Source organism: Nomascus leucogenys, chromosome 16 (genome assembly GCF_006542625.1).
Source record: "Nomascus leucogenys isolate Asia chromosome 16, Asia_NLE_v1, whole genome shotgun sequence".
Taxonomy (NCBI): domain Eukaryota; kingdom Metazoa; phylum Chordata; class Mammalia; order Primates; family Hylobatidae; genus Nomascus; species Nomascus leucogenys.
Genome location: NC_044396.1, coordinates 76616143 through 76638369, shown reverse-complemented (window position 1 = coordinate 76638369; position 22227 = coordinate 76616143). Strand labels below are relative to the sequence as shown.

The window sequence follows — 22227 nt, the reverse complement described above, 5'->3', positions numbered from 1 at the left end:
CAGTATATCCAACTGGGACATGAAATAATTTATTTCACAGTTTTTTTTTTAACAAATGTAATTACATGTTGTGTTAGTGAATTTAATAAATAAACATTGTGGTTTTAGCTTATGATCTATCCTGAATGGAAATGTCCTGACTATAATTATAGCAATCTTTACAGAGTATACTTATTTTAGAATGCTACAATTTGAGAGTCCTTTAATTATAATACATATTTAAAATAACTTTGCTATAATCATAGGATAATTTAAATTTATATTTTCCAGATTAGATAACACTGGGTTCTGTGGCCTCTTTTTCTTTCCTATGTAGATATATTTTTTAAAGTCAGCATTATTAATTATGGATAGACATGTGCCTTATAACTTATGAAAGGAAGTAAACATACATTTTTCCAATTTCTGACAATCATAGGCTGTTATCTTTTAATTTTATTTATTTATTTATTTTTTAGATGGAGCCTTGCTCTGTTGCCCAGGCTGGAGTGCAGTGGTGTGATCTCAGCTCACTGCAACCTACCCCTCCCAGGTTCAAGCAATTCTTCTGCCTCAGCCTCCCCAGTAGCTGGGACTACAGGCATGTGCCACCACACCCAGCTAATTTTTGTACTTTTAGTAGAGGTGGGGTTTCACCATATTGGCCAGGCTGGTCTTGAACTCCTGACCTCATGATCTGCCTGCCGTGGCCTCCCAAAGTGCTGGGATTAGAGGCGTGAGCCACCAGCCCAGCCCAGGCTGTTATTTTTTTAAATTGCTACCATAATCAAAGCCCACCAAGCAAGTTTGGTCAAACACAATGTGTCTCAATCTGGTGTCTCCCGACTTCTGTTTGCCGTCCTACATGACAGTTGAGAACATTCTGAGGTGGTCTGCAGCCCTCTGTGTTTTGTTATTAGAACATCATAGAATAGACCGAGAGACTAGAAGTAGCCCTCTAGACCAGCCCTGAGCCATGTGGCCCAGCAAGGCCCACAATTGGCCATGCTGTTTGGCTGGATGCAGAGGAAAAGTGAGGGTTTACAGCTTTCCTGAGCTTCCCTGCTGGTGGACTTGTATCATACACACATTAAGTATATGTGGATTAATTCTGCACTAGCCAGCATTTTAAAATAGAAGAGAAAACTCACAGTTTTCATAGTGCTGGTGACACCCAGCCTTCCCTCTGTAAGCCCTTGGCCACGGGTGGTGGGTCTCCGTGAACAGAGCACCTGCCCCGAGGCAAATTCCAGGAGAGAATGGGAGAATGCTTTTACAGGTTTCTTGTCTGCCAAAAACACATGAAACCAGTGGCTCAGGTGGCCAGATTAATGTATGGTGATGATTACTCCTACATCCTTGAGGAAGAAATTGAAGGCATGGTAAAGAATTATTCTGAGGGGTGGAGGTAGTGACTACATGGAAGAATGGGTGAGTGGGTCACCTTGAAAATATGCTGAAACACCCAGGCACTGTGGCTCATGCCTGTAATCCCAGCACTTTGGGAGGCTGAGGTGGGAGGATCACTTGAGGCCAGGAGTTCAAGACTGTCTGGCCAACAAAGCAAGACTCAATCTCTACAAAAAAATTGAAAAATTAGCTGGGCATGGTGGTGCACGCTGGTAGTCCCAGCTGCGTAAGAGGCTGAGGCTGCAATGAGCTATGATCATTCCACTGCACTCCAGCCTGAGTGACAGAGCAAGACTCTGTCTCCAAAAAGGAGAAAATTATGCAAAGACTTCTCAAGCAGCAAATTTCTTATATATAGTAGTTCCCCCTTCTCCTCAGGGGATATGTTCCAAGACCCCCCGTGAATGCCTGAAACTGTAGATAGTACCGAACCTTACATATACTGTGGTTTTTCCCATGCATACATGTCTATGGTAAAGTTTAATATATAATTTAGGCACAGTAAGAGATTAACAACAACAATAGAACAGTTATAACAATATACTGTAATAAAAGTCACGTGAATGTAGTCTCTTTCTCTCTTTCAAAATACCTTATTTTACCACACCATGGGTAGCTGAAACTTTGGAAAGCAAAACCACAGAGGAGGGGCCAGTGTAGTATAATTACTGGGTAGCACCCTCCATGGACTTAGATACATACTATCTACACATTTGTACTCACTTGACTGATGAGAGTTATATACACAAAGCTGTGCATACTGTATTTACTGGCCATCTAAGGCATTTTCAAGGGTGATCTTTGACTATCTATAATTTTCTCATTATGTGCTAACTTAGAACTTACTCCCTGTCTGAGAAGTGACTTTTCCTTACTAAAATCTGACTACCTTTTCTATTGGGATGTGCTTTAAGCCTGATTGCCTTTTGCTCCAAATTAAACTTTCTCCTCTGCTTATGAGCGAAAAGTACAGAATATGTTCCTACATCCAAGGCAATTTTCCCTGACCCTTTCTTTCTTCAAACCAAATGGTTCATTGCATTTAATGTTCTCTACATCACTAAGAGGGATAGATGGAAACTGCAGGGCCCTTCCTATGAGGCGGTGGGGCACAGAATAGGTTCAGTGTTAAGGGAATTAGGCAGTGTGGCTCAACCCTGCCTCTGTACCATTCTTTCTGTGACCTTAGATCAGTCCCTCGACTTCTCTAGGACTTGGTCTCCATTGAAACATGAGCAGATTGGCCCAACTGGATAACGCCTTCCAGCTCTAACATTTTGTGTTGAAACTATTAAACAGACATTTATCGAGCACCTGCTGTATACACACATGACATTGTACTAGGGGCTGTGCTGGGAAAGACCAAAATCCTATCCTGAAGAAGTTTAGAAATTCTCTCTCTGGTTTGAGTGATAGGTGAGGCCCCTGCATAGGCAGCCCAGGGTGGAAGCTCATGAGCTGGTGTCCCCTGCTGTCACCCTGCTGTCCCCACCTACAGATCAGATTTGCAGTAGCTGCTCCTTTGGACACAGTGCCTGTTGGTCCGTGTTTATCTTTTAGGGCAGCAGACTTCTTTTGCAAGAGGCCATGGTCTGGGGGCCATACTCTGTGTCACACTACTCTGCCATTGTAGGGAGAACTGGTACAGGCAATATGGGAAATAAATGGATATGGCTGTGTTCTAATAAAACTTCATTTGCAAAGATGGTTTGCTGACCATGTGTTAGTCATTCAAAAGATTAACACCCTGTCTTAAACTCCAGAAATGGTTGCCTGCACATAACTGGGGTCTGTGGACCTGGCCAGATAATTCCTGAACATGGGCCAGGCTCCACATAGACCCCACTTTGAGTTTTTCACCAGCAGAGACCTGTCTGGAGGTCTTGTTGTTACTGGGCTTGTTCTGCAGCAAGAGCATTCAAGACTCTCCACTAGAGAGTCAAAGTAACTGCCAAGGATTCCCATGGGCCCCCAGAGCCAGGAGAGCGGATGCTTGCCACCTTTGTCTTTAGGAGCAGACCCTTCTATCCAGACAGAGGCTCTTTGATTGAGATTGACCCAACAAAGCCAGCTCGTGCCCGTTTTTGGAAACACCCACAGGCTCTTACCTTGTTTCCACATCTCTTAGCCTCTTCAGAATATTCTGAAAGGAAAGAATGCTGTCTGGCTCTGTGTTCCAGGGTTGTGTTGGCAGAAGAGTTGGTGGGGGTTGTGTAATGTGAGAAGGCAAGTCATGAAGAGTTGCCCCAGGAAATTTTCCTTGTCAGGAATAAGCCAGGCTAAATGTGCCCTTTGGGCATTGGAAATTGGAAATGACTGGTCCTAGAAAAACAACCACCTTAAATCCTTTTGGGGCATGAATAAATACTTTTTTTACATCCTGGAAAATTGTGGTTTTGACTCCAGCAAGGACCCCAGGGAGGAGGGGCACTTGTTCCAGAAGCTGGTGTTTCAGCAAGCCGTGCTTGGGTCTCTGTTTTGTGCAGGGAGAGGTGATATCCAGCCTCAGTTGGACAGTGCTCTCCAAGATGTCAATGATAAGTATCTCTTATTGGAAGAAACAGAAAAGCAGGCCGTCCGGAAGGCTTTGATTGAAGAACGTGGCCGATTCTGCACCTTCATCTCTATGCTGCGGCCAGTGATTGTAAGTTAATGGAAAACTCCAGAAGGTTTAAACTGCTGGTGTGGAGGTGGCTTCCTTCTAATTTTATCCATCCACTGTTGAGTCATGGAGAATCTACTGTCAGGAATCATGATGGTGGAATCTCTTGTGCAGACCAGTGATTTCAGTGCAAGTTGATGGCCACGTAGCTCACTCCTCATTCACTGTTCTAGCACCACTTATTCCACGTTACTTTGTCTCACCAAGTCAAGAAGGCTCAGCAGAGTGGTTCTCAAAGTGAGGTCCCCAGGTCAGCAGCATCACGTGGGAACTGGCTAGAAATGCAAGTTATTGGGCCCAACCCAGACCCACCAAGTTCAAACCTCTGGGGGTGGGGACCCAGTTGTCTGTGTTTTAAAGAAGCACTCCAGATGGTTTTGAGACTCACGTTGAAGCCGAGTACCAAGGGGTGACCGTGAGATGAATATCCAATAGCCTCAATGAATAAATTTAGACTTAATTTTTAAGGAAATCATTTGCATGCCGTAATTGAGAACTTGCACTGTAGGCGTTCTGGAAGCTGATTCGAAGGTACCAGCTCATTTCCCTTAGCCCTAGCAAAATGTCTGAATTTGAGTTGTTCCCGTGAGCATAGAACTTTTCCATGGATCATTCTAGCCTGGCCCTGTAGTCCCAACTTGGCACTTTGATAAAGCACATGGGATGTTTCTTCCATGGTCCCCAGCTCCTGTCTTACTTGTCTTTTATTAAGTTGGTGGAAAAGCACAAGAAAGAAGGGGAAAAGTTCGCTTCTGTTGAACACACAGGCACTGTCACAAAGATCTGGACCAAAATATCTCCAAGTCGTGTCATCCATTGAAGCTAAGCAACTTCAGAAAAGGGCCACAGTGTGAAGAGGGCTGTGCTGCAGGATCCCGTGGGAACACACAGACCATCTGAGCAGGCCTGACAGTCCCCCAGGCCCTGGGAAGGAGGCCCGTGTGTTCCCCACGAGTCACTCCTCCATTATGGCAGATTTCTTTTTCCATCTCATTTCCCAAAAGAAAAGGCATGTAGTGCCTTCAGCAAAGATTTGCCAGTCCCAACGGTGCCTTTTCTGAAAAACTGAAAGGGATATACAGAGACCTTAATAAAAACAATTAGACTAGAGCGATGAAGGGAATCACTCAAGATAATAACATTTCATGAATGACTTTTCCTTCAGGAAGAAGAAATCTCAATGCTAGGGGAAATAACCCACCTTCAGACCATCTCGGAAGATCTAAAAAGCCTGACCATGGACCCTCACAAACTGCCCTCCTCAAGTGAACAGGTAGGCTTCAGGGGTTAAGAACTTACAGGATCAAACCAAAGAGGTAAAAGCTCAAGGCCCTGAGTGTTCCTGTGGCATTTGTCACGTCTTAAATTCTAGTCATGTTCACCATGTCCTTCATGATGTAATATATGAAACCACCAGAGCGAGCTGTTACATAGAACCTATTGTGTGTCAGGCACTGTCCCAAGCTGTTTACGTAGCCTGACTTCCTCCATTCATCTTCATGATTATGCTTGTTTTATAGAGGAGGATGTGGAGGCACTGAGAGATGGAGTCACTTAGCCAGGTTCACCTAGCTAGCAGGTAGTGGAACTGGTATTTGAACCAAGTGGTCAGGTTCCAGATCCCATGCACTTAATTGCTGTGTTCATCTGCCCTCTAGAAGTCAACTCTCCTAAGAACACATCGCTGGTGTGTTTTGGTTGACACTGTCAACCATTCTCCATTTCTCCCATTCTAATTGAGCAATGCATGGAGAGCTCTGTCATCTTACGAAAAAGATGACATTTTTATGCTTTATTCATTTAATTCACATCACACGTACACTATGGGAAGAGACATATTTGGGGGAACTGATGAATCACACGCTGGCTTTTGTGCTTGGTAACAATCTTTTCGTCTCCTTGGAGAGCTGGCTCAGAGGGCAAATTTGGGAGCTCGTGTTTTCTATTCTATCAAATTATATTTATTAGACCAGAGCATGCATGCATTCACTTGACAAATAAACATTTACTGAGTGCTTCCTATGTGAATGAAAGGTGGACCTTATACTCATGTGGCCCTTTGTTAAGCAAGGGAGATGGATATAGAAATAATGGTGAAAGAATTGGCTTGTTCTTGATTCTGTCAGGCTTTAAAATTTCTAGTGCTGGTCAAATAGGGCAGAAATGACCACTGAATATCAAGTGGTTAAAATGCGCTACCAACAAGTCTGGAAACCATGATTAACTTTATGGCGTTACAAGAGGAAAATCCTGTAAATTCTAGCCTTAGGTAAAAATGGCTCTTATAAATTGTTAATTGGTCACTGTATTTCTCCCTCTCTCGACTGATATTTCATGTTTTTCCTTTTCCCTTCCTTCTCCCTATTAATTATAGTTTTACTTTCTCAGTAAAAGGATTATGACATTGATGGATTTGGTACTGTGGCTCTTCAATTAAAAAAAATTTTTTTAACATGTTTTCCTTTCATTCCCACCCCCACAATGGCAGCCTTTTGATGCTTTGGTGGATGTTAAGCTTTGATGGCTAACGCTTCCCTTCTCAGCACCTCGTTCACCCAGCTGGCTCTGTCCCCTTAGGTGATTTTGGACTTGAAAGGTTCTGATTACAGCTGGTCATATCAGACGCCACCCTCTTCCCCCAGCACCACCATGTCCAGAAAGTCCAGTGTCTGCAGGTAAGTGAAGCCGGGGCCCACTCTTGCTTTCAGGACGGGTGATTTTTCTTTATGCTAATGTGAGCAATCGAGCCAGTCCTTATCTCTTAGAATGGCTCATTCTCAAACAGGAAATAGGGGGATGATGAGCTGAAAGAATGGTAATAATTTTGGTCTTGCTCTTTAGTCTCTGGATTAATTTTGGATCAGAAAGAAAACCCCATTAGCCCTTGACTCGTGGATGTAGCTTATTCTCTCTCACTTGTATGTTGTAGGGATTTTCCCATTCTATGAGATCACATTTGATTTTCCTGTTTAGCAGAGTGAAAACCTTCTAAGGCCTAAAAAATGGTGAACCTGGGTTGATTCTTACACAGGCTGATCTCACTGTTGCCAGCACAAACGAAGGAAGTAACAATGGCTTATGCCCTCATTTCGCCCCATATTTTTGTTTCAGGGTTTCATAAAGTAAATAGAGTTCTTGCTCTGTCAGTCACTGCTACTACTACCACCACCACCACTACCACGACCACACCTCTATTAATTAGTACTGTTCCCTATTGGAACAAAATCTGTTGGAATAGTTCTGCCATCTGCAAAACTGTTGTCTAGCAATTTTCTGTTAGAAGTCAGTTCTTGGCTTGCCAAGTAGGAAAGTTTATTTTCGTCTCCTTGAAAGATGGAAGCATGATGTACCACCTCTCTTGGTATAGTAGTCCTGTTACTCTTTTAATTTAACTTTCAAAGCCAAATGAGTTTCCACTTCCTGTGTATTAGCACTGAGAGTAAAGGGCAGGCTGGATCTGCTCGATCTGTCTATGGTGATGTTTTGGTGCACGCTGATGCCTATTTCCTTTCACTGCGGAGCTTGTATACTATACACTTAGCAGGAAGTTCAGGCCTAAGATGCTGCATCCTGGACATTCTGCCCCCTGAAGATATTGGTTTGTTTCTTATCTTTCGTCGACTGTGTGTGTGTGTGGTGCGCGTGTGTGTGTGAAAGACCTTTTTGTTGTTGTTGCCAAGAAAAATCTCTCTTGTTAGTGTAAAACAAAGTTGCATGGCTGTTTTTTTTCTTCCTTATAATTTTAGTTTGAGTAGAAAACCATGTTGCACTGACGTCTGCAACTCTGAGGCTGCTGGGGTGGAGTTGCTGTGAGGTTTACTGTCGGTCCCCAACTGCCCCCTTCTGGCTGACTGGAGGGGAAAGGCAAAAATCATGATATTTATTCCTCACTGCAGCGATTTCCTCCAGCACGCTCCCCTATGTCTGTCTTTAACATTTGCACCAAGTAATTCTAGTGTAGAACAGTCACACAGCCCTTGAGTACCTTATTAGCTGCAAGATTTTGCAAACCAGAGTCTCTTGCAGGCTTAGGAGCGGAAACCATGAATTTTCCAATCCCAGCCCTAGTTGTTTACTTCATCCCTGCTGGTTCCTCTACAACTGCCCTTTTTATTTCAGCTCTGTTTGTTTGGACCATGGGAGTCTGTTTTCTGCTTTTTATGATCTAAGTTACTATACAGAGTGTGGAGCATGTTTTTTTTTTTTTCTTGAGATCGGGTCTCGTTCTGTTGTCCAGGTGTGGCACAATCTCAGCGCAATCTCAGTGCAGTGGCGCAATCTCAGCGCACTGCAACTTCCACCTCCCGGGTTCAAGCGATTCGCCTGCCTTGGCCTCCCAAGTAGCTGGGATTATAGGTGCCTGCCACCACGCCTGGCTAATTTTTGTATTTTTATCAGAGGCGGGGTTTCACCATATTGGCCAGGCTCGAACTCCTGACTTCAGGTGATCCACCTGCTTTGGCCTTCTGAAGTGTTGGGATTACAGGCGTGAGCCACCGCGCCTGGCCAGGAGCATGTTTCTTATGAGTGGAGATGGAATGCAGACAGAAATCCAGAGCGGGTGTGTCATTATTTGACATCCTGTTTACTGTGCCATTTCAAAAGCAAATAGCTGAGCATTGATTGCCCTTAGTTGCTGAAAGCTGCCTGCCTCTTGCCAAGTGTGCTATTTTGCGAGACCCACAGATATTTTAACAGAGAAACAGCTGGAGTCAGAGTAAAACCATTAATTAGCTTTGTTAAAAGGTAAAACACATGCACACCAACATAGTGAGTTGATTGGCTGATGTTCTTTACAGTGGGCTTGACCAGACTCACCTAGGATGAAATCACCCCAGCAAATCCATCGGCAGTGCTTAGCTGGGTTGGCCTTGGTCACGTGGACCCAGATCGTCCATCCAAGAACATTCCAGTCATGCTGAAGCCCCAGTGGGCTTTGCTGCAGGCTCATGGTTCCTGCAGGCAGATTAGCCCTGTCCCTTTTCTTGCTACTGACATCAGCTCCCCTCGTTTTGGTGGTAGGCGAAGCAGCAGAGTTGGGCGTACTTGATGTTTTAGAACCCCAGACCTCCTTCCTAAGAATGCCACATGGTTACCATTGGATACCTGAGTCCTGGCAGCTGTATTTCCCCCGGGTCACCTGGAAAAGCGTTTTGTTGACTAGCTTCATGATTTGGTGTTTTGAAAATGTGTCTTGTGGTTTGCGCTGCATCTCCGGGGCAGAGAGCTAATTGCATTATGTTGTGCTTCCCTCTCTCTTCTGCCTCTTGTCTGTTCCCCTCCTTCCTCCTTCCTCTTACCACTGCCCCCCTTTCTTTACCTTCCGTGCCCACCCCTCACCCCCGCTTGTCCTCCACAGCAGTCTGAACAGTGTCAACAGCAGTGACTCCCGGTCCAGTGGCTCCCACTCGCATTCCCCCAGCTCACATTACCGCTACCGCAGCTCCAACCTGGCCCAGCAGGCTCCTGTGAGGCTGTCCAGTGTGTCCTCCCACGACTCAGGATTCATATCCCAGGACGCCTTCCAATCCAAGTCACCATCCCCCATGCCGCCAGAGGCCCCCAACCAGGTAAGGGTGCTCTTGGCTCCAGAAGCAGCTGTCACACCTGGTGCCCTGACCACCATTGATGGCCGGAACCAAAGAAGCACCTTGGCTTAGACAATCCCCTGCCCACTGACTTGAGAAACCTCTGGTTTAATTTCTCATCTTTAGATGTATTGTTCCCCCAAAGGGAGAGGTGCTATAAGTGAGTTTGAAGCCTGTCTCCATGGTGGTAATGGTTGCATTACCACATCGATTTGGGGAGCTCTCACACGTAAGTAGATGGATTGAAAGAGGTTTGACCACTCTCAGGTGTCCCTGTAAGTGCCCAGCTTGGCATAATTAAATGCTATAATTAAAGGGCATTGCACAATGGGGATACCTCCTCCCCCACATCTCAGGTTCTCCCTGAATGGCTGAGATTCTATGGTTGAATAGCGCTTCCGATACCATTCCTTGGCGCTCTCAGGTTCCTTTTATCAATCTGTGTTGAGAATGAGAATGAATTATCAGAGCTTCTGCACATAATTCTGTTGGCACTTAGATTCTGGAAGGGAAGGTGTGGCAGAATCTCTTCAACTACAGCTGGGTTTAATGGTGCTAGGCCCAGCCCAGCCCAGTGGTTCCAGCTGGAGCAGAAAACAGGAGCTGGCCAGGGCATCTGAACACCCTTCATGTGCATCATCAATGTATGTCATCCCCTCTCTGTCCTCTCTCCCTTAGTGTCATTGAGTTGGTGTCGGCCTTGAACTTGGCAAGTAGCTCTACATACAGAATGCTGGGTGCCCCACAGCCCCGCCTGCTGGGAAACCCATGTCAGAGCTCTGCGTTCCTCTCCTCACAGCTCAGCGCTCCCATTAGTGTTTTTCAGCCATACTGGGGGACTGTGGCCTCTGTCTGTCTTCCTTGGATACACACTTAATTTTAAACGCACTCATGAGCCAAGAGCCATGACTATAGTTTGAGAGTGCTTGAGAGTGCGTCTCCCAGCCGGGGTGCTTGGCTGGGTCTGTAAGGAGCTCCTCTTCCCCGCTGTGTGCTTCACTAAACCATATGTGCTGCTTACAAGCAGAGAGGGCAAAGGGTCGGGAGGAGGGCTGGAATGTGCAGTTCCTCTGGGCTGTTCTAGTGTGCAGCATAATTGTGTGTGTGTTTTTAATTGACTGACAAATTAACATAGTAGTGTGCACTGACACCCCTTTCTGAAAAGGAGAGGCCACATGCTGCAGCCTTCCCTTCTAAGACTGTGAGTGTGGATGGGGTAGAGCAGAGTGTTTCCCCTGGCATGGAGTGAAGCAGAAGAGGGCATGTTGGGTTTACTTAAATCTGAAAACCTGTGCCTAAGACATGCGTGGCTAGCAACTCTAGGGTAGTTTTTTGTTTTATCATGTTATGTTTTTGAGACAGAGTCTTGCTTTGTCACCCCAGGCTGGAGTGCAGTGGTGCAATGTTGGCTCACTGTAACCTCCGCCTCCTGGGTTCAAGCGATTCTCCTGCTTCAGCCTCCCGAGTAGCTGGGATTACAGGCACACGCCACCATGCCCAGCTAACTTTTGTATTTTTAGTAGAGATGGGCTTTTGCCAGGCTGGTCAGGCTGACCTCAGGTAATCCGCCCACCTGGGTCTCCCAAAATTCTGGGATTACAGGCATAAGCCACCGCGCCTGGCCACTAGGGTAGTTTTAACGAGCTCAGGGATGCTACAAAACTTCATAGAGGATTCTTATTTTTTAAGAAAGGCATTACGACTGCTTATTATTATAAGGTAAAGGGGAAATTGAAGGTCATTGTACAGATCACATTAGCCAGAGGATACAATCTCCTGAAGGCAGTAACCTCCCCTTTATTAGGGAGAAAGGGGGCACACATCTAGGAGGCACAGGGGCCCTTCATTTCTCTACTGAGTAACACAGGTCTGAGATGAAAGCCGAGTGATGGAATTTGTTCAGAATTCTCTGGTTTACCTCCCTCCACTCTTCAAATTGTGCCTTCACCCATCTGTGCCCAGGAGTGGGGCCATGTCTTCAATGAGGGTCTCACCCTAGAGCCATTTATTCCATCTGAGTCAAGAGGTTCTTTATAAAAAATGAGCAGAAGTCCAAAGAAATCTGAACCTGCAGTCCTGCGGTGGGTTACTGTTTTATTGTTTTGTTTTTGTTTGTTTTTTTGAGACAGGGTCTCACTCTGTTGCCCAGGATGAAGTGCAGTGGCGGGATCATAGCTCACTGTAACCTTGAACTCCTGGATTCAGGCAATTCTCCTACCTCAGCCTACCAAGTAGCTGGGACTATAGGCATGTGCCACCATGCTTGGCTAATTTTATTTTAGATTTGAGAATACATGTGCCTTGCATACTGGTGGGGATTGGGCTTCTATTGCCATTACCCAAATGGTGAACATTGTCCCTGATAGGCATTTTTTCAACCCTCACTCCTTTCCTCTTTTATATTTTTTATTTTTTGTAGAGATGAGGTCTTGCTATGTTGCCCAGGCTGTTCTCCAATTCCTAGTCTCAAGCAGTCTTCCTGCCTTGGCCTCCCAAAGTGCTAGGATTACAGGCATGAGCCCCACCACATCTGGCTGTTTTTTGTTGATAAAGCCCTCTAAACCTCAAATTTTTTAAGTTCACAGTTTCTCGACTGGGAAGTGGCACAAATGTGACTTAAATACAAACCTTCCAACTTCAGATCCTGGGCTGCTAACCAGACACCGAGCTCAGAGTGCAGCTGGGATGTCCATCCACCGTGGAGTCTCTCCTTGCTTTGGGTCCATTGAGCCCCACACATTGTTGAGTGTCTGATTGGCTCCTTGCCCTTACAGGACAGGAAAGCAAAATCTCTGTTCCTTTGTAGGGACCTTTCCTTTGTAGGTGAAAGGGACAGAAATATGATTCTGGCCTCCTTGATGGTGAATACAGGAATGCTTTCGGATAAATTACAATAGAGAAGAGTCAGCTTATTTAAACAAACTGAGGTTAAGCCAGAGATTGCAGTTAACAGTGAAAAAATTGAAAGCAAGTACCTGGATGGACGGGAAGCAGTGCCCAGGAGACCCAATTTACGTGAAAGAGATGGTCATTGTCACTCATTCATTATTTTTTGAGCACCAGCCATGTGCCAGGTCCAGGACTAGAAGAAACTTGGGTGTAGGTGAGGTCACAGGAACAGTCCCTGCCCCAGCTGAACATCAGGAAGCCAGACTGGGAGCGCATACCCTGGCTGACTAGGACTCCAGCAGGGACCTGGGGTTCCATTCAGATCAGTGTAAAGAGATGGTTTCCCAAATGAGACCTCTCCAGAGATGGTTCATTCCACCCCACAATGGCCACCAGAAACATTGTGCTGACCAGAAGGCTTCACTGCCCCAAACCCCAAAATCACACTCCAGGATGAGAAACCTAAAAGTCTATCTTGATGAGGCTTCATAGCTGGAAAACACCCCTTATGGATCCACAGGCTGCATTTGATGAAGGGAGAGTCCAGGAAGTCGAGCCATTCCAGGCAGACATGTAGCAAAAGCCCGAGCCGGGGTCCGCCCTCATGCAATAAATAACACCTGTGCACATAAGAGAGGTGACAGGGCCTCCCTGGGGACCTGGGCCTGTGGCACGTGAAGAAACACCCAAGAGAGCACAAAGTCCCAATGCCATGACCAGATATTTCGGTGCCAGGCATGCTTCTGGGTCCCAGCAAAAGACACACAAATCCTTGTCCTTGGGGACCCACAGTCTAGTCTTCTAGGGCTGGCTGGGTCGCACGCTTCTTTTCAAGGGCTTGAAAGCCTCTGCATGGATGCAACTTTGGGGGAAAAGTAACCCTAACCCTCTGCTTCTCTCATCTCCCCTCTTCTGTGTATATGTCCGTCTCTTTCTCTCTGTGTGTGCCCTTCCCCACTCCCATCCCCATTCCTTTTTTTATTTATTATATTTTGGTGGCGTGTGGCTCGGTTTCTGTTGGTCCCCTCGTGTGGCCCCTCCCCTGCTGCAGAACTCGTCCAGCTCGGCCTCCTCCGAAGCCTCGGAAACCTGCCAGTCAGTGAGCGAGTGCAGCTCCCCCACCTCTGTCAGCTCGGGCTCCACCATGGGTGCCTGGGTGTCCACAGAGAAGGTGACCGCCCGGGTGGCAGCCACAGCGGCCCCACTCTCCCTCGTCCCCCTGCCTGCTGCTCACACAGCCCTCACAGCCGCAGCAACCTGGAAGCTCAGAATCCACACCAAGAGTGGGGCTCCTCTTGGGGACAGAGGGTGGGACAAGGCTGAGGGCATTTTCTAGAATGAGTGCCTGGCTGCTGAACAATGACCACATGGTCGTCTCAAGGGAGAGGAAGGGGTATGGGGAATTTGGAGGTGTGAAGGCTTTCTCCCAGACCAGGTGTTGCGTGCCTATCCATCCTCCTCCCTCCCTTCCCGAGCCACCCACCAGACTGTTGGATGAGCCGTGTCACTGTGTCAGAGGCTGTGTGCTTTTCTGCTTTTTAGTTTGCACCCCCACCTCCCTGCCCTTGATTGAGAATGTGCTCCTGAGCAATGCGATGATTTTGGAAACCTAGAATGAACAGATTCATTTGAAGATGCTTTGGAATTTTTAAATTTGAATAATGAAATAAGCAAATCACTATCACCATGAAATGAGGCTTCATTAGTTACATCATCAAAAACCATTGAGAAGGCCACAAATTGAGGCACTGATCAATTTCCAAACTTCTAAAATGTAGGTCAAACATAGATGCTTATTTGGTGTCTAATTGATGTGCATTCTTTGCACCCCGGCTCTCTTCTCTTGCATCACGGATCATCCGTGAGCAGCGGAGCCCCAGTGTTTGTTTTATTTATAAATATTCAGGTTTCCCCTCCCTTGAATGTCAATGCCATTTTGTATCTCCGCACTCATCCTGTTATATTAATTTTTTTTTCCTTTCCCCCCCCCTTTTTTTGTTTCCAGTTGTCTAATGGGTTTTCTCACTATAGTTTATCAAGTGAGTCCCATGTGGGGCCCACGGGTGCAGGCCTTTTCCCTCATTGCCTGCCTGCCTCCCGCCTGCTCCCTCGGGTCACCTCTGTCCACCTTCCAGACTACGCTCATTATTACACCATTGGGCCCGGCATGTTCCCGTCATCTCAGATCCCTAGCTGGAAGGTTTGTGTCTCTCCCCCTCCTCCTCTCCCCCTGTCATTGCCTCTGTGCTCACCCCTCTTCTGTTCCACTCCCCTCACCCCGACTATCCCCTCACCCCCTTCCTTTCACATTCTGCCTTCTTCCCCATAATGCCTCTCCCTCAAGAAACTCCCATTGGGGGAGAAGCAGAAAGCAGCCGGCAGCTCTAAGACAGCAATTTCCACAGGTAGCTGGGGCTGAGGGTCTTCCTCCAGGGGACTTTGGTCAATCCCTGATAGACAGCAGTGCAGTGTGCACTGCAGGCAGCGGCAGTTCCAAGTCGAAAGGCCCAGTTTTGCATCAAGTTGAAATCTGTGGGTTGATCCCTCCCGGGGGCCACCTGAGGGTGTCAGCATGATCAGAGCTTCTAGGGGGTCCTGGGGGACTTTCCTTCTGGCCATGTTTCCCATTTTCCCTAATGAGCTCCCTGCTGGGCTGTGGTAACAGAACCATAACCCAAAGCAGGTTTGGGATGATCATGTTGAACTTAACAGTACACGCAGACTTCAGTTTTAGTCTTGAGTGTTCAAACATGTTTGCTTTAATAGAAAGACAAACTTTGAAAATGATCCCCTAGCAAGTCCAATCAATGCTCCTCCAGGAGGATAATCTGCTCTCTTTTGAGGGGAGGACCCTAATTTGAAAAGTAGGCCCCTTGGCTGCCAGCATTTTAAGCAGGTTTTGACTTTAGCCCTCACAGGCTGTGTGGGCCTCTCAAGGCTCCTCGGAATCTTTCTACTGCCCCTGGGCGCCTTCCTTTCCTTCTGAGGGCTTGAGGGGGCAGGGAGCCTGCCATGCCCTTTGAGGCTGGTTCCTGGGAATGGAGGGAGAAGGGCTGATGTTGCTTTAGTGCTCGCTGGTGGCCATTCCCCTAACGGGAAGCCATCTGGGTTGTTAAGGAGCGATGGTCCCTTCAGACAGGAGAAGCAGGATGTGCTGTCCACTGGCGGGTCCCCTTAGCTTACATCGGTCACCTGTTAGGTGGCTGCGGGTTTTTAATCTTTGGGCAGAGACGAGGAAAAGGGAGGTACACAGGGGGCTCCCAAAGGGTTTTCCATTCCTTGCCCTTTAGAGCCTGGAGAGGGCATGCAGAGGGCCTGTGGCTTGTCCCAGCCAGAGGTTCCCCTTAAGGGGCCCAGCTGCCTTCTCCGGGGAGCTGTCTTTGGGGTCCCTGCAGCCCTCCAGTGGAGGCAGAGGCCCTGGCTCCTGACCGCACTTGTTCTGCATAGGACTGGGCTAAGCCTGGGCCCTATGACCAGCCTCTGGTGAACACCCTGCAGCGCCGCAAAGAGAAGCGAGAACCGGACCCCAACGGGGGAGGACCCACTACTGCCAGTGGCCCGCCTGCAGCAGCTGAGGAGGCTCAGAGACCACGGAGCATGACTGTGTCGGCTGCCACCAGGGTGATGCTCTTGTTCTCAATAGTTGGTTGGGGCCACCTCAGCCAGGCTGGGGATCATATTCTGGCCAGCAACTGGGGGGCCGAGGCAGCCTTGCAGCTGGAGGGACCTGGGCTCCATTCCCTGACTTTGTGCTCTACAGTAAAGTCCCTGGGAAAAAACCTTGTGTGGGGATGAGAGAGGCAGGACTTTCTAGGGTCAGAGTGGGACCCAAGCAAGTCAACAGCCCCCTGGGCCCACAGACATGTAGTGCTCACTGGGGCAGAACAGGAGTGACGTTGAGGCCCTCCCTGAAGCAACCTGTGTATTTCTCTCCTCCAACCTGCAGCCTGGTGAGGAGATGGAGGCTTGTGAGGAGCTGGCCCTGGCCCTGTCTCGGGGCCTGCAGCTGGACACCCAGAGGAGCAGCCGGGACTCGCTTCAGTGCTCCAGCGGCTACAGCACCCAGACAACCACCCCCTGCTGCTCTGAGGACACCATCCCTTCCCAAGGTACGAGGCAGCCTGGGGTGTGCACTTAGGCTTTCTGAGCAGCACCAGGTGAGGAGATAGAAAACTGCTGGTCCATTTTAACCACAACCCACCACTGGCTAACTAACGGGCGCCGGGATTGTTTTCGTCATCTGGAAATGCTTTGGGGAGCTCATCTGTAGTTGTCGGGTAGCTGCCATATAAGAAAGGGATCTGGGACCGGGCGCCGTGGCTCACGGCTTTAATCCCAGCACTTTGGGAGGCCGAGGCAGGCGGATCACGAGGTCAGGAGATCGAGACCATCCTGGCTAACACGGTGAAACCCGGTCTCTACTAAAAATACAAAAAAATTAGCCGGGCCTAGTGGCAGGGGCCTGTAGTCCCAGCTACTCAGGAGACTGGGGCAGGAGAATGGCGTGAACCCAGGAGGCAGAGCTTGTGTGAGCCGAGATCACGCCACTGCACTCCAGCCTGGGCCACAGAGCGAGACTCCGTCTCACAACAAAACAAAACAAAACGGGATCTGGACTTTCACAGCTTTCTGCGTTTTGCAGCATCATACACAGCAGTCTCCAATTTGAATGGAGACGTGCTATAATAAGAATAGCTTCAGGCCAGGGGCAGTGGCTTACGCCTGTAATCTCAACATTTGGGGACTCTGAGGCGAGCAGATTGCTTGAGCTGCAGAAGTTCGAGACCAATCTGGGAAACATGGCAAAACTCTTGTCTCTACAGAAAATACAAAAATTAGCCAGGTATACCGACCGGCACACACCTGTGGTCCCAGCTACTCTGGAGGCTGAGGTGGGAGGACTGCTTGAGCCTGGGAAGTCGAGGCTGCAGTGACTGCACCACTGCACTCTAGCCTGGGCAACAAAACGAGACCCTGTCTCAAAGGAATAGCTTCATTTTTGTTTTAGCACTTTGCACTACACACTTTATGGTTATTTTCCCATTTAATCTTTACAGCCACTTATGGGGTAGGTATTTTCATCCCTATTTTACAGAAGTGGAAATGAAGGCTCAATAACTCGCTCATATTCACACAACCAATAAGTAGCAGAACTGGAGTTTGAATATAAGTGTGTTAGAGTGTAATGCCCAAGTTCTTAACCGATTCCAGCCAAATCCTCTATCAAACCTGCCTCCCTCATCCTCAAGTCCACTGCACACACACGTCAGGCAAGATGAAAATCCAACAGCTGGAATATATCTATGATAATTGACCAAAAGCTATGCAATTCATCATTCAAAACCTCTAAGACAGTGAGTCTTATTGGAGGGTGATTTTATTCCCCAGGGGACATCTGGCAATTTCTGTAGACATTTCTGGTTGTCACAACTGGAGGGGTAATACTGGCATCTAGTGGGCACAGGGCAGGGATACTGCTTAAACATCCTGGAATACACAGCACGGCCCCTCCCCACCACGTCCTCCATAACAAAGAACTATCCGGCCCAAATTATTAATAGTACGGTGGTTCAGAATCAGGGCTGTGAGCTGTTTATAATCTGTAAGCTCCCACATCATCCTGAGATTGGTCTTACGAGGAAGTGAGCAATGACACTGATGGAAACTGTCTGTCCTTTATTGTCAGGGACTCACTGTCAGTAGCTTTGTTCTTTGTCTAGCCCTCACCTCTCCAGTTAATTATCAGGGAGATGTTATAGCCTAGGCTAGTCTATTTGAGGTTTGGATCTTCATGTTGAATTCTGGACTGGAGAAATTGTCTTCTTTCATCCCCCTTATTCCTCCCAGAGATGCTCGGAGGAGGTAGCTTTGCTGCAGCCTAGCAGCTTTACCTTCTTCCCCATTGACGACATTTGAGTGCCTACCATGCCCAGCACTGTTCTAGGTACTTGGGAGACATCAGTGAACAAAGCAAAGATCCCTGCCAGGGAGTTCTTAGTTAGTGAGGCTTTCTGAAGATGGTAGAGAAGCCTGTGGGAAGCTTGGGATGAGACCGTGTGTGTACCTTGCCTTGCGTGCCTTTTGTCCTCCCAGCACAGAAGAATCAAAAAAGCACAGCTGCTGTCTTGAATATGTCTAATCAAATCCTATAATCAGTTTCAGATTATGATTATTTCTCTGTAAGTGGTGACCAGGAGGCAGATCAGCAGGAGTTCGACAAGTCCTCCACCATTCCAAGAAACAGCGACATCAGCCAGTCCTACCGACGGATGTTCCAAGCCAAGCGTCCAGCCTCAACTGCTGGCCTCCCCACCACCCTGGGACCTGCTATGGTCACTCCAGGGGTTGCAACTATCCGACGGACCCCTTCCACCAAGCCTTCTGTCCGCCGGGGAACCATTGGAGCTGGTCCCATCCCCATCAAGACACCCGTCATCCCTGTCAAGACCCCAACCGTCCCAGACCTCCCAGGGGTGTTGCCAGCCCCTCCAGATGGGCCAGAAGAGCGGGGGGAGCACAGTCCTGAGTCGCCATCTGTGGGTGAGGGCCCCCAAGGTGTCACCAGCATGCCCTCCTCAATGTGGAGCGGCCAAGCTTCCGTTAACCCTCCACTTCCAGGCCCGAAGCCCAGTATCCCTGAGGAGCACAGACAGGCAATTCCAGAAAGCGAAGCTGAAGACCAGGAACGGGAACCCCCAAGTGCCACTGTCTCCCCAGGCCAGATTCCAGAGAGTGACCCTGCAGACCTGAGCGCAAGGGATACTCCACAAGGAGAAGACATGCTGAACGCCATCCGAAGGGGCGTGAAACTGAAGAAGACCACGACAAACGATCGCTCGGCCCCTCGCTTCTCTTAGGCTCACAAGAAATGCGCCGGTGGGGAATGAACTGTTTCATTAATAAAACCTAATTTGTCTTGATCCATTCCAATCTATAATAAAACAAAAGATTTTGTAGGCAACTCGGAATATAGCTCTTTTGAAAGTACTCGACACCTTTAGATAAGAATTAAAACCAACCTATGTAACTGACATAATCTGGATCTTTTAATTTGTAAATATTGACAATTTTCTTTCTGCACATTTTAATCTTAGTTTCCCTTTTGATTTTTCTGAAGGTGCCAAATTCCATTTAACTTTTTTACAAGTCTTTGTAAAATTTTAAATGCATAAGAGGGGTTGGGGCGGGGAACCACGAAGTAGTTAATTTTCCTATAGAAAAGGATTTACTATACTTCACTCTTCTTTTTTTTTTCCCCACAAGCTTTTGTAGATGCATTGTAGTAGTCTAGCTTAGAAGCAAATGCAAGTTATTTTAATGTACAAACGAAATGGGTAAGAGGTAAAATCTTCATTTAAATATACTACGTTCTGGATGAAAAGAGCAGGAGTAACAACTGATGAGCAATATTCAGAGTGAAATAAATCTGGAAATGGTAGAGACTGTGTTGGGATTGGGGGGAGGGCCATGGGAGGGGCACATCGTCAACATAGCCGATCCTGTTACATTTAAGAGTAGCCTCGTAGGTTGAATTTCTTCTAGTAGCTTCATGGTAAATGCATCCGAATAAGCCATACTGGATTGCAGTGTTTGTTTCTGTAGGGTGTTTAAGGACTTCCTTTCTCCCACGATTCCTCTGGACTGCACACAGCACCCACCTCCAGCCCCATGCATGCTGCTGCCTCTGGGCAGTCGTAGAATCTCCCACTTCAGTTTCTTGTTGATCGTACTCACCTTCATGGAATCCAAATACATCCAAAAGGGTAAGGCAGTTTTAAAAATGTGAAAACATTTAAAAATGATAGCAGGGAATCCTTAGATTATAGTAAATGCCTTTTACTTAACTGTGCCCAGCAGGCTGGGTGCGTTAAAAAGCCCAAATATTTTGAAAAAACTCGAACGGATTTGACAAGGGTAGCCAGCTTGGAGTCTAGCAACTTGCCAATGTGTTTACCAATCTGGGGGCTTGTTTTTCTTTTCTTCTTTCAAATAAATGGCAGTTAACTGGCTTCACAGTAAACATTGAAGAGAGGAGGATTTGTTTATTGTCACTGGGAATCTGACCACTATACTGTCTTTTTTTGTATTCTGGGTAATGTTTTTTGGAAAGGATTTGTCTTTTCTAAGTGGAAGTTAAATTTGTTATAATGCCCATCCCCTAAAGCCAACAGAGATTTGTAGATTTAAAGGGATCACATTTGAAGACAATAGTGTTTAAGAAAGCAAGCAAGTCCCTTAGCAGTCAGGTCAGTTAACAGGGCACATTTCTGCAGAGAGGAGTTTGGTGGGTCTCATATACCCTGCAGATTCCTGTTGGCTCTAACCCTCAATTACCTAATCTTATGCTTTAACACATAACTGCATTGGATGTGAGAGTAACGTACCGTATGGTCACTGTTCTATATATTAACATTGAACACTGCTGCGATTGCTCAAGGACATTTTATGTTACGGCTTTAAAGCAAAGGCATGATTATTAGAAACTATTTAAGCTTTTTTCTTTGAAAAACAAGCTCCTTTTACAGAATATAAGCAACAGTAGTGCCTGTGGTTTAGCCCACCAATCTTGATGACTAAAAGTAGCTGATGCATTGTGCATATGATGCTTGAGATGGTTTTTGCGAAAGCAGAAATCGCTGCAAGGTAATCACAATAGATAAAAGTGGTATTTTAAACCTTTGAAATAAATGGATGTAACTGTACCTTGGTACAGCTTTTCACTTGTTTAGTTTTTAAACGTTAGTATAATCTGAATAAATAAAATGTTGCCAAATTCAATGTAGAAAGAATGTGACAACACACCTTGGGTAGTTCTGCTTGTGTTTTTGCATATTGTAAAAGCAGTGTCACAGCTAAAAATAAAGAAATCGTTTCTAACGGTAAATTATTGTGCTTTAGTTGCTAGTTTGTACTGAGAGTTGACCTCTCCCTGTGCAGTTTTTTGTTCTAAACCTGTATAAATAACAATTGTGTAATGTGTCTCCCTTCTACATTGTAACAATTGCTTCAGCCTACGTTATAAATAAAGAACCACTAGATTAAAAAAGTCCTGTATTTCAAGTCTTGTTACAATTCAGTTTGAGGTCTTAGTCAAATGTTAGAAGATGGACTGGGACTCAAATTGAGCTTACATAGAAAAGGGACAAAATATTTTTGTGATGGCTATAAGATCATTAGTTGCCTGAAACTATTTGAAAACAGTTCTATCTAATGAGGGATCCAGAACTAAAAGCAGCTGTTTTGGGTTGAAAGTTTAAAAACTGTTTTATCTTTAAAAAACACAAACAAAGCTTCTGAAACATTTAAGGAGTTCTGTTATTCCCTTACCTTTGAGTCCGCAGACAATCCAAGCTACGGTAGCAGAAGCAAAGCTGGAAAACTGTTTCTAAAATAAGTGCCACAAAGTTTTATCCCACATTGGACCATTTAACCCCAACCATCAAACCTCTACCCCTGAGAGAACTCCACAAATTCCATGCTTACTTGTTGACTAGGTACTTCTTAGGGAGAGTTGTTCTTCTAATAAAAGCTAAAATTCCATTAGTGAAATCTTTAGAAAACCAGAAAGGTTATTTTTAAATCCTCAGTATTTCTGTTCTTGGCTTTGTTTATTCCTTCTAGTTACCACAGCTAATTAGGCCTTTGACTTGAGAGTTTGTTCGCCTCAATCTGGTTCTGCCTCAGTTTTTCCTTGCTGGT

At 46.5% G+C, this 22227-nt stretch overlaps 1 protein-coding gene across 7 annotated transcripts in view; it reads left to right on the top strand.

Annotated features, from left to right (window-relative positions):
- The window catches only part of MTSS1 (MTSS I-BAR domain containing 1), a 180288-nt gene extending 158714 nt beyond the window's left edge, over window positions 1-21574 (top strand). For 2 of the 7 annotated variants that reach the window (XM_003256187.3, XM_012507918.2), the window contains 8 exons: window positions 3876-4033; window positions 5217-5324; window positions 6629-6726; window positions 9411-9621; window positions 14534-14728; window positions 15976-16149; window positions 16475-16637; window positions 18685-21574. In XM_003256187.3, the coding sequence (XP_003256235.1) occupies window positions 3876-4033; window positions 5217-5324; window positions 6629-6726; window positions 9411-9621; window positions 14534-14728; window positions 15976-16149; window positions 16475-16637; window positions 18685-19385 (1808 nt within the window). In that variant the 3' untranslated portion in view covers window positions 19386-21574. Of the gene's footprint in view, window positions 1-3875; window positions 4034-5216; window positions 5325-6628; window positions 6727-9410; window positions 9622-13579; window positions 13700-14533; window positions 14729-15975; window positions 16150-16474; window positions 16638-18684 lie in introns of all 7 variants that reach the window. The other 5 variants (XM_003256188.3, XM_030795152.1, XM_030795150.1 and 2 more) reach the window with 3 other exon arrangements.
- The last annotated feature ends 653 nt before the right edge of the window (window positions 21575-22227 follow it).